At 37.5% G+C, this 12,465-nt stretch overlaps 1 protein-coding gene across 1 annotated transcript in view; it reads left to right on the forward strand.

Moving 5' to 3' along the window:
- Positions 1-54: 54 nt before the first annotated feature.
- LOC129356672 (exocyst complex component 6B-like) overlaps positions 55-12,465 on the forward strand; it is a 55,293-nt gene continuing 42,882 nt past the window's right edge. Inside the window, exons 1-6 of the mRNA XM_055026242.1 lie at positions 55-181; positions 7,724-7,889; positions 7,956-8,003; positions 8,088-8,178; positions 8,609-8,654; positions 9,688-9,892. Coding sequence (XP_054882217.1) covers positions 93-181; positions 7,724-7,889; positions 7,956-8,003; positions 8,088-8,178; positions 8,609-8,654; positions 9,688-9,892 — 645 coding nt within the window. The 5' untranslated portion in view covers positions 55-92. The remainder of the gene's footprint in view (positions 182-7,723; positions 7,890-7,955; positions 8,004-8,087; positions 8,179-8,608; positions 8,655-9,687; positions 9,893-12,465) is intronic.

A 12,465-nucleotide genomic window follows, 5' to 3' on the forward strand; every position in this document is an offset into this window, starting at 1 on the left:
TTCCTAAACCCACTGTGTGGTTCCTCTTCCCAACCTGTCCGCAGTACCCGTCCGTTCAGCGCAGCTTGGAACCGTCCAGAGCAACATGCAGGATGGCGAGCGTGGAGACAGCAGCCGAACACGAACGCATCCTGCGGGAAATCGAGAGCACGGACACCAACTGCATCGGGCCGACACTCCGGTGAGTCAGCCTGCGGCGGCTACGTGCCTGTCAGTCCCGCTGGAAGACGGTCCACCGCTCGGCTCCTGAGAGCGCCTTCAAAACTTTGAACACACATGCTTCCTTTATCGGACAGCTAACCGGCTAACTTGAGCAAACATGAGATATGGCTACTTTATGTAATACATTCTGGAGTTAAAACTTAAACAGAACCTCTTGTCTGACTTAATGTTTCTGTCAAAACCCGGTTCTCTTGTTTTTGCCCTTTAACTTTGGTAACTTTTATCAGGAGGTAAAGCAACCGTTAGGCTAACGTTAGCTTCCTGAGCTAACTACTTGTCATTCTATTCACACTTATTGGAAACGCTGCTTTCATAGGAATTTTAATGCTCTCCGTTTGGTGTAAGCCTCATCCCCGGGTTCTGTCTTTTTCTGTCAGCCTTTTGGGAAAATGTTTTGAAGGCTTTACATATTAAGCTTAGATTTAGCAGCAGGTAATCTGTACAGTTGATCAGGGAGTGTCAAGTGCAGTTGCCTGTTTTGTCACCGTCGCCCATTAAAAATGCTAAATATTTGTTAATGATTGGCACAATTTCTTATGCTGTAGGTCTGTTGTTTAGTAGAGACTCTGAATCAGTTAGTAGTTCTTGTTTTGCTAAACAAAGCCTACCAAAACTACTTATTTGGTTCTACAGCTATCATTTATTGGGTTTGCAGCATCAGAACCAGCGACTTAAAAATGCTAAAAAAGGGGGTAAATAAGGTTTGTTCTGTTCTGGTGACGACTAGGGAATATCTGCAGATGAGAGCGTTAAGATAGTATTTAATAAAATAAAGGAGGTTATGGATAACCCTCAGTGTTTCATAGTGTCTTCAGTCAGAAGCTTTTCCATAGCTGCTGTAATACTGACTGCTACAGAAAATCTTTCCTGCCCATTTGAATTAGCATCTATGACAACTACTTGAAGAGTTAGAATTTTCCTCTAGGATCAATAAAGTATCTTTTAAATTTGATTCTATATTCATTACAGTTTTGCAGCTATTTTGTGAATAGAATCTGTTTATTGTTGCCTCATATTATGAATTGTATTTAAGTCCAGGCTTTGACTGGACTGTTTACTCCTGAACACAAATGCACACTTTGCAGATTTTTATTTGTAAAAATGTTTTCAAAACCTTGCCGTCTTTTATTTCAACTCGACCATTTCGCATTAGTTTTTTTAAATGGAGTCCGACTGGGATACATCGACATTAACATGACACAATGTGGAAAATTACAAGTGGTCTGAATATTTTTCCACACTATGTAACTGACTCAGAACTGAGTTTTCTGAAACGAAATCTGTGAACATTAGCAGGTTAGTTTTATTTCAGGCTCTTCGGAAATGGAAATGTTCTACACAGGAGGACGGCGCCCTTGGCCAGCAGTGTTTGCTCTGATTGTCCAGAGAGGAAACGAGTTGTGAATGAGGGGAGGAAATGCAGATGAGCAACTGCCCTATTGAAGCCTTATCAAAGGTGTCTGTGTGCTTTTCAGAGATGGATTTTTTCCTGTTATTCTAATGCAACAGTCATTTCTGTTTTCCAATGTAATTAATTAGATGGTTTTTTTTTTCTCTTTTGAGACAATGTGTCTAAAAATATGTCGTCACAAAGGCGCTTTGGTGAAGAAATAAGCTCAGTGTTTTGGCTGTTTTACAGTTTTCTTGAAATGTGTTGCAGATTTGTGATGCATGGAAGCTGAAGCTTTATAAACTGACAGGAGTGTTTTAAAGCCTGCTCTGTGACATCAGAGTTTGCATTCAGCGTTCGCAGCAGTCTGAAAATACATGCAGGCTCTAACACAACTTGACATCTTGCTTCAGCACCTCTGGCTGCCACATTCCTCTGAGCTGCTCGGTGCCACGCTGGGGGACTTCCCCCCTGATGGTTCATCTTTTCCAGCCTCTTTCTGTCCCAGTCGTTTCCCTTTTTCCACTTCTTGCTCTACGTAGCTCCACAAATGTTCTGGGTCAGTTTATATTGTGACTAAGTTAGCTTCTGGAAAGAGTTTGAACTTTTCTTCCTTGTTGAGTCTTTTTAGAGAATATTTTTTTCTTTAAAAAAGGTCTGTTAATATTTAAAATCGATCAACATAAGCAGTGGAAAGCTGTCATGTGATTTAATTGCTCTTCTAAGACCCACCTCCTGTCTCTGGTTGTTTTGGACTGAGTGGTGTATTTTTGCAGTTGATACTGGGAACACTGGCAGCAAAGGAGATCAGATTTTTACCCAGATTATTTGTAATTTTTTATGCTGCCATGACATTATGATAATTGTAAAAAAAGAAAACACATTTTTTGTAAAAGTCACATAGTCTTAATGTTTTTTAATGTTATGTTTTTAGTGTTTGATGTTAATGCAAGACTGCTGTGTAGAAGAATGAAATTACAATTTCCTGAGGAAAATCCCTATCTACCTACCAACCTTCCTACATACCAAGATACCTAGTAACCTACCACCAGCTTACGTACATAGGTTGGTGGTACCTACCTACATACCACCTAACCAACCTACCTCCATGCTACCTATGTACCAATCTACATACCTACTAATCTACCACATGGAAAAGTTGTACATGTATGGATGCTTTTTCAGTTTGATAGTTTAAAAAAAAATTACATAGAGATGCATTTTTTTGATGCATGCATAAAATGCGGATTCGAAACACACAGCTGATTATCACTTCTTGTTTTGTATTAAACCAAGCCGTGGTGTTTTGTAGCGTTAGCAGCAGCAGCAGCACTTTGTCCACTATAAGCAGAAAACATCATTTATTATTGATGATCTTTGATTGTTGTGGCCTTTACCAACCTGCAGCTGTTCCAGCAGTAAATGTTGTCCAAATAAATTCAGACTGAGTCTAGCAGTGGTGTTCTGTATCATTTCTACAGTGAATAGTGTTAATCAGGATCCATTTCTGTACTGCAGGTCTGTTGTGTCTTTGGGTTTTGGTTCCTGGAGCAGCAACAGCAAGCAGGTCAAGACTGGCTGCTAAATTCCTCCCTGACTGACAGAGTGGACTCCCTCGGGTTACAAACGTTGAGGTTTTCTAGGTTCCACCGCAGCTCGTTCTGTCTTTACATGTTATAATTAATCACCATGGTTACCGTCTGCTGGCCCCTGAGGTTCATCAGATGAACCACAGACAGAAACCATTCGTTAGGTCGTGGGTTCATTGCTGGACTGAGTGATATGAAAAATATCAGCTGCACCTATCATACTAAAATACTTTGGTGTTTTATTTTGAAAATCAGAGATTTTGTTGCTTTTTGATTTTAATGAACCATATTTTAGAATTGCAAAAAAATTATGAGGCAACAAATGTAGGTATGGAAAGATATTAATGTTGCACTGCTGTGAATCATGCTACATAAATATTTGATATGCTAACAATGTAGTGATATCAGATTATGTCTGATAATTGATATTTACCGATATTTATAATATTTAATTTCCCTCAGTTTTATGTTGGTGAAAAGATTGGAATCAAACTTTTCTGATTGCCATAAAAAATTCAGATATGGGCTAAAAAAGATCTAGTTTATTTATTTGCTGTATTAACATGTTGCAAAAGTTTTATGCCGTCATGTGCTTTTGTCATTTCACTTTTAGTTTTGTAAATATCCTTTTTATTCTACTCTTGATAAATACCAGAATTTACTCATAATTTTTTTATGCTGTTGTCTATTATCGTGAAAACAGACTTTAGCTCTTATTTACTTACATTACTTTGTTACTCTGCTGAATAATTTTTTTACTGACTACTTTTTGCTTCTGCTTCAGTAATGTTAATTTGAACTAACTTCACTCTGCATGGTCTGAAACTATTGATCAGATTGATTGTTATTAAATGATCTACTTTAGTAATTGATTAATCGTTAACTTTAGGATAGACTTAAAAAAACGCTATTTGCTGAAGAAACAAGGAACTCAAAGCAGTAATTAAGCCAAAACTGTACTAAAATATAAATATTTTCTAGTAGAATTAAAAGAATATTAAGTTAGAATTGTATTTTTTACATGCTTTGCTACAATTGATCAAGCGGTCACTAAATGAATATGCAATTCTGTTATTGCATATTAGGTAAAAAAATGGTTAAAAAGGGACTTAATTATTTGTTTATTTGCATATTTTAGTGTATTTTTAATTAGGCTTGTCACAAAAAGCAATACATCAATTATTTGCATGATAAATTAAAACAATGTTAATAACTTCCATTTGCATGATTTATTGTTTTTCCTTATTTTCTCTATCAAAAACTGGATGACAAACTCTTTAGTTTAGATGACAAACTCTTTAAACATTTTTTAATGGACAATTTTGAGTACATAAACTTTATAATGAGTCCTAATCATAATTAATGTTGTTTTGTTTATTTTGTATATTAAAATGTCTCCAGTGTTAGATGTTCATTAGAATTTCAAGTTTACTAATTTTTGAGAATGTGTTCTTGCATTATTATACCTTTATTTGCATTATTCTATGGTCTCAAATCAACAATATTATTGTTTATTGAAATAACTTCTCAGACAATTTATCATCAAGCAAGATTTGTTACCATGACAGAATAATCTCTAATATTGTGAAAACAAAAAAAGAATGAAGTGTTTAAAAGCAAAATCTGCATCATCTGAATGATGGATTTGCTAAAATAAGTTGCATCAGAGCCTCTCATCGTCTGTATGTGAACTGGACCCAGTTGGACCCAGTTGGACCCGGTTGGACCCGGTTGGAGCTCAGCTGTGTGCTTTTGTGGCGCTCCACCCCGTTATTAGCGGCAGCCAGCTGGTTGAGGCTCGTTTTGTAGGTTTTCTCTGTTTGGACATGCACTAGGTTTATTTCTAGCTTGTTTCTGTTAATCCCTCAGAGTCAGACGTGTCCTCTCGGCGGTAAAACTCTGGCTCACCATGGAAACGGTGCTGATGTCGTAGCCAGCAGCTAACTCCAGTGTTTGGTAACCAAGAAGTTTTTATTTAGGGTTTCAAATCCAGTTTTTCTTCAGCCTGGAAGTGTGCAGACTGTTCCGTTCTGCACATCAAACCCAGCTGGAGGAACTCTGTGAAGGGAGAAGAGACGACTTGACACAAGCTTGTTGGGTCCAGCACGCCTTGCTGAGTCATCACTCTCACTCACCCAGCTGCTGGGGATCTCCCAACTGGGTTAAGATCCTATTTAGTCAGCTGTTGAGCAGGTCAGCGAAGAGATTTCACACGAACATGAGCGTCAGTTTGCAGATTGATCAAAGTTTATTAAAACAAGGAGTTTGTGGTGATTTTTCTCGTCTTTATGCTTTAATAACAATAAGTGATGGCAACATTTTTACTCTTTCTGGTGGTTGTTGACATAAATTAAATATGACACTATTAAGACACAACATTTGCAGTAACATTTCTACAATGTTTCTGTTTATTCCAATCATTCAGATGTTTTTAGTTCAGCAACATGGACATTTTTCGAAAACGTGCCGTGTTTCGCCAAATCTGACCATTGGGTGTGCCCAAATCTGTTTTACTTCACTTTAATTCACTTTTTTTGCCTTGTCTGCAGTTGTAGCTTTCAGAATTATTGTCTGACGGAGAAGTCCAACAGATTTACTTTCATATGTGGAGCATTGCAGCTTTCGCTTCAACGCTCCACTGGAGAAGTTAAGAGGCTAAAATGGAAGTAAAAATAGAGGAGGGGCAGAAGATTTTAGTCAACTTTGTTTCTTGAATGGGGTTTTGTTAGTTTCAGGACATTTCTGTTGGTGGATTTCTCTTTTACATTGTGTTTACAAGTTCAAAACTGACTTTTCTGTTGGGCTTCTGTTGAAAGTGCATGAGGTCATCCCACTGGTGGCTCCCGTGTTTGTTTGTGTCTAAAGAAAGCCCCGCTGTGGCGTCAGACCTGCTCTCTATTGTACAAGCCAGGCACTTCCTGGTCAACAGGAGGAAGGGTGAGGGACTCGTAGCTGCACACAGGTGTGTGTGTGTGTGTGTGTGTGTGTGTGTGTGTGTGTGTGTGTGTGTGTTGTGTGTGTGTGTGGTGTGTATGCGTGTGTGTTGTTTCAGCGTAGGAAAGACACAGGAAGAACCAGGAGGCTCCCTAAAAAAGGATTTTCCATTCACTCTGGTCACTGTTTTGGGTTTTCATCATCATATTCAACTGGGATCATTTTATCCAATATAAAAGCATTTTATTTAAACCTATAAATCAGATTTTATGTCCAAAAATCTCTTCCAGTGAAAATATCAGAAGACACAAAGAAAGAAACCAACATTTACTAGACAATAAACAGCAAAGTATTTTCAAAATACTTAGAAAACGAAGTATTTTGGGGTTTCTTGATGGTAAAATTAAAATATTTTGGCATTAAAAGACATATTAGGTCCCATAAAGTAATAGCTTGATTGTTTCATATCTAATAATTATACTTTTTGCCATTTTAAACCCCTAGTTGGATATTGGCTTTGGGTGCTACAAGTAAATCCATAATTTAGAAACAAATTTTAAAAGATAGTGAACCATCTGGTTTTTCAGGTTGTGTCTGTGTCTTATCAGGGAAAATGAAAGGGGAAAGGGGAAAGTTGAAAGATGTAAATCTGAGGGACAGACAAAACGCCAAAAACATCACAGCCTTATTTTGTTGTTTAGTAGCACAAATTTCTCAATTTTTAAGAATATATAAATATAATTAAACCTCAGGTTTTAAATTCAAAAGAGAAAAATCAAATATTTCCATTAAAAAGTGCATATTTAGTTTCAAAACAAAGCTTACAGAAACCTTCAAAATAAATCTCTGTATCACAGTTAAAATTGGTAAAATAAGCAGGTTTAAAACGCCTAATGAGCTTAAAAGACATGAACCTTAAAAATAATACCATTGGAAGTCTTTCACAATAAGAGCTTGAGAAATAAAGAGTTGTCTGTTTCTGTTTTTATTTGGCCGCTGGCCGGTTCTGTAAAATCAGAACCCGTCTCTCAGCAACAGGTTCCAGTATAAATAATGTGCATACTGCTCCCTAGTGGACATTTAACAAGACAACTGTTTTTATTGTTTTCATTTCGTCCTGAAATGAAAGCAGATGTAGAATAATTTTGTGTATTTACGGTAGATTAATCAGAAACAAACCAACATGAACTCGTAAAATGTTTTTTTTTAAATATGCCTTTTCTTTTAATTCTTACCATGCTGTTTTCTTAATTTTGAACGTTTATATTCCTGAATTTGTTCATTGTTGTTCACTTTTTCTGTTAATAGTTGGGATTTCTTTGCAGACCTAATTTGTGTTAACTCCTACTTATTTATTATTCATGCTTCCTTTATGTTTTTCCCTTTTTCTTTTCTTTTTTGCCTTCATTTTTTCCCTCCTTTTCTTTTTTCTCCATTTCCTTCTTAAACACATATGATTGATGGACAGTTGTTTTATAACTCAGTATTTATGTGAATGTTAGGGTAAACTGTCATAATGTATTCTTATTAAAAATAAGTATGTTGTTAAAATCACATTTTTCTTTCTCTCTGTCTTCCTCTGGCGCAGGTCGGTGTACGACGGTCAGGAACATGGCCTCTTCATGGAGAAGCTCGACGCTCGGATCAGGAACCACGACAGAGAGATTGAGAAGATGTGCAACCATCACTTCCAGGGTTTCGTCGACTCCATTACTGAGCTGCTCAAAGTCCGAGGAGAGGCCCAGAAGCTGAAGGTGAGAGGAAAAATGAGGAAGAACTTCAGATGGATAGAACAGTTTGAACTTGTTTTTGTCTTCCAGAGTCAGGTGACTGAAACCAACGTACGACTTCAGGAAGATGGGAAAGTGGTGAGTGCGGTTTGTGATGTCTCTGCTCTTCAGATCAGTTTTACTTCTTCAGTGAAAATCTCTGACGGTTTTCCTTCTTCTCAGCTCATCGGTTCGATGGAGGAGCTGAAACAGTGCCGCGTGCAGCAGAGGAACATCGCCACCACCATAGACAAGCTGGCTCACTGCCTGCCAGGTAACGCAGAACTACGCTGGACCAACATCATCACACGGTACCGGTCCGGATGTCCAGTTCTGAATCAGCTTTAGAACCAGGATCAAGCAGCTGAGCTCAGTCAGAACCAAACTTTGTAATGAGCCGACACTCCCATCTCCCAAACTATGCATGAAGCAGCTAAGTGAAGTTTCCCTGATCCTTCTCCAAATCAAACAAAACCATCAAAATTAGTGTAAAATGTTTGTGCTGCTAAAATTTCCATTTGTGCTGCAGAAATTTTTGTTTGTGCTGCTATCATTTTAAAGAGGTCATCAAAGGTCAACCAGGCAGTTCACATTTGACATATTTTTGTTTGTTATACTTCGGCCCGGCAGCTTTAAGTGATTCTTTCAGCTCGTTTCTAGACAACCTGCTGACTCTGTGTTTTGTTTGGCTTTGGTTTCATCAGTTCTGGAGATGTACAGCCGACTGCAGGAGCAAATGAGAGCCAAAAGGTGCGTGTGTGAGGATCTTCTGACATTTATTTTTGTTTCAAATGGACACCAGTGCAAACAGACACAGACTTGACGAGATTCAGAAGGGGACGCTGAGTTGTCATGCTGTCACTTAAAAAAAAATAATATTCCAAAATATCAGAATAATCACGAAATAAAAATAAAAAAAATGTAAAATAAGTGTAATGATTAGAAATCCAGTAAAAATGTGACTGAAAATCAAAACTTCTACACCGGCTTTAATTTTGATTTACGACATCAGTTAACGTTTTGCATTAGAAGGTTTATAACCAAACAAATCACAATGTTGAGATTTAGCCCAGTTCAGATTATTTTAATTGTGTTTCAGTCTTGTTAAAGTGGAAGGAACTATCAGTGTATTGTTTCACAATGATGCATATTTATACATTTGAATTCATGCTCACTTTTTACTAATAATTTTAGCCTTGACTCATCATAATGCAAGTCAGAATATCTTAAAATGCAGAGCAGAAGTAATGTTGACACATTTGATACCACCAAATTTATGAAACCATATAGATTTGACTTTATTTTATTTTTGTATTTTTAAAAAAATGTTAATGAACTGATTGTCATGTGAAGCTCTTAATGCACAAAATTCCCCATAAAACAGTTTCAGCAGCAGGATAAAGATAACTCATTATTTAATTGTTCTTATTCTGATTATTGCTCTGTTTTACTTTGCATTTATCCTGACTATTGTTTTTGCTGGGTTTTATATCAGATTTTTATTGTTCTTAGTCATTTTTGTCCAACATTTTGTGCTGCTTTGTCATTGATTGTTCCACTTCCAGACACTAGATGGCACCAGTAAGCTGTAAACAGACATCTGTAGCCTTTCTCTCCCCTCTTGACCTGTAAAACGGTCATGTGGTCATAAACTAGCCGTTTGTTTGGGGGGGTTTCTCCTCGTCTTATGGCTGCTGTTCTTAGAAAGAGCAGGCTGAGTGAGTTAGTCTTACCTGGAAGTTTCCGATAAAAGCTGCTGTCCTTTTCCTTCCTGTTGCTGCAGGTACTACCCTGCGTTACGGACTTTAGAGCAACTGGAACACACGTGTCTCCCCAGAGCCGGCCAGTACCGGTTCTGCTCCATCATGGCTGAGAACATCCCCAAGCTGAGGACGCACATCCGGGACACGGCCATGACGCAGCTGCGAGACTTCCTGGAGAGCATCCGCAAACACTCGGACAAGATCGGAGAGACGGCCATCAAACAGGTAGAAGGAAAGCAAACTCATCGCTGCTTTAAATTTACAGCATCAACACTTTGTTTCACTTTCTCTCACTGTTCCACAGCGTTTTCTATGTTTAAATCCAGCATGATATGTTCAACTTTAAGATGCGCCGATTTGAAAATTTTGGCCAATATCTGTAGGCCCAAATATCTCATATCTGTCAGATATTTACCGATATTTTATTAATTTCCTCACCATTTCAACTTTTTGATAAAACAAGCCATGATGTTGCTTTTTTACTTAAAACATCCCACAATGCTCTGCGTCATCACTGTCACAAGACCAACAAATACAAGGAAGTTAAGGAAGAGGGGATTTGTTAATATTGAACCGATACCAATACTTTAAACCACTGGAGTTCAAACTTTTTGCTCAAAGTTATTAACTTGAAAGTGACAGTTGTCACTAAAACAAAATAATTTTTTCTGGCTTTCAACTTAACAGTTTGGACACGACTGGTTTACAAATAAAAACAACAAACAAACAAAACACATTCTGTTTCTTTACAGTTTACTCCTCAGATTTCCATCTCTATTGTTATTATTACTATTATTATTTAACGTTAAGTTGACCTGTCTCTGCTTCTGACTTCCTGAATGTGTTCCTGTTTGTTTCTGGCTGGTTTCTGGCGCTAACTCCCCTACCGGTTCCTGCTGCGGGTTAATATCGACTCCTCAGTGTTTCAGCCTCACTCTGTGTGTAACTCAGAATCAGTCTCCCCATCTCTGAGAGTGTTTGTGTTTTCCGCTGCCAGTAAACAAACATGTCGCCGCTGCCGGAGCCTCCGAGGCGCGTCGACGATAACGCGCTTTAGCTTTTCACCACTTACCTCATTGTTTGAGTGTTTCTCAAGGCCAAGGAAGTCATATATGAGCGTCTGCTTGTTTGTGTTTGTCTCTGGTATCCAGAGCTCATGTTAGGGCCGTTTGTTTATTTGTGTCTTATTCCACAGAGCGGGATGGAAACTGTTCAGAGTTTCATACTTGCATATTTAAGTGTTTAGAGAATAGAGTAGCATAAAACAAAGGGAAATGGAATCAGCAATTGTGATGATATGGATGAAAAACATATAATAATAAATATTTCACACCAATTAATATTGATAATTATTGATTAGTTGTTTTGTTTTAAGTATTTGAAATTCTGTCAAACTGTCAGTGTGACCTTCTCTGTTTTTCCAGTTTTTACTCCATGCTGTTATTTTTACATTTTAAACATTTAGGAGGCAAAACCTTAAACTGTTGCTGCGCCAGTTACCCAACAGCCTGTTGCTAGGTAACCAAATAATGAGTTGCTAGGTAACCAAAGAATAAGTGAGTTAGTTGATTCCACAAACCTTGCTTAGCTAGTAGCGTTTTGCCTACATTTCCCAGAATGCTGTGTGGTTCTGAATCGCAGTTCAGTCAATATTCTATATTTTGATTATTCTATCAAACATATTATCTATTGATATTAATCACATGTTTATCGCAATATATGTTACGATTGATTTATGAGCGCATCTTAAGAAATACATTTTGAACAGATGATCTTGACAAGAAATGGCTCCTAAAGACGTTCTTGATGAGCGTAGATCTCCAATTGTTCTTAAATCTTAAGTGAAGTCATTTAACATTGTTTCACATTGTTCTGATTCAGGTCAGTTTACCAAATCCTATTTTATTCTACCAGCAACAGTCAGTCATAATCAATAACAAAAAAAGTCCTGGTTTGTCAAGTTAAATGAAATTCTGCACCACAAATTGAAAACAATATTTCTGTTGTTGAAAGTTGAGGAAAATGCTGAAATATTTGTTTTTAAAAATTATTGATCTGGATCGAATTCCTGATTGATTGACTTCAAACATCATGTCTGAATTTAAGTGTTCATCTCTCACAGATCAATTTAATGTTAGAAAAATGATTCTGGTGAGTTTCTTGGAGGTTAAAGGTCACCTTCTGGCTGTGTTGCTGTTGATCCACCCAGACTCATCAACCAGACTTTGGTGGTGTGATTCAAACGGCCTCTAGATGTCACTAAAGGTCCAGTTTTATCATGCAACTATCTTCATCTCCTGTGTCTCTACATGGGAGGATTAATTAAAAAGCTGGTTTTAATTAATCCAGTAGCACTGTAAAGTGTTCACATCCCTAGTAAAGTGTTCTGCTTCTGTAATGTCAAAAATTAGATTGTAATTAATTGCAAAACGTATTAAACTTCAAAACCTAAAGATGCCAGGATGAGAAACATACACAAAAATGTGCTACAACCTGTTTACAGAAATGAAAGATACTTCTTAGTCTCCTTTTGACCCAATTTCAACATTTAATCTTCTTGATTGTGCACCCATCACCAGTTATAGTCATTTTTATAAGCCTGAGTCACAGTTTAGCTCATGGGTATCCAAAGTGTGGCCTGGGGGCCATTTGTTGCCCTTTTACTGATTGTGTACGGCCCCCAACTGAAGTTCAAGTTTGACTTAAATTCAACCAGTCCAGCTCAGGTGTTTGATGTGGATACATTTTTATATTGGTAATGAGGGAAAAATTATTATTACATAATTTTCTTGCAATGG

Source organism: Poeciliopsis prolifica, unplaced genomic scaffold (genome assembly GCF_027474105.1).
Source record: "Poeciliopsis prolifica strain line A6 unplaced genomic scaffold, Auburn_PproV2 SCAFFOLD184, whole genome shotgun sequence".
In the NCBI taxonomy this organism is placed as follows: Eukaryota; Metazoa; Chordata; class Actinopteri; order Cyprinodontiformes; family Poeciliidae; genus Poeciliopsis; species Poeciliopsis prolifica.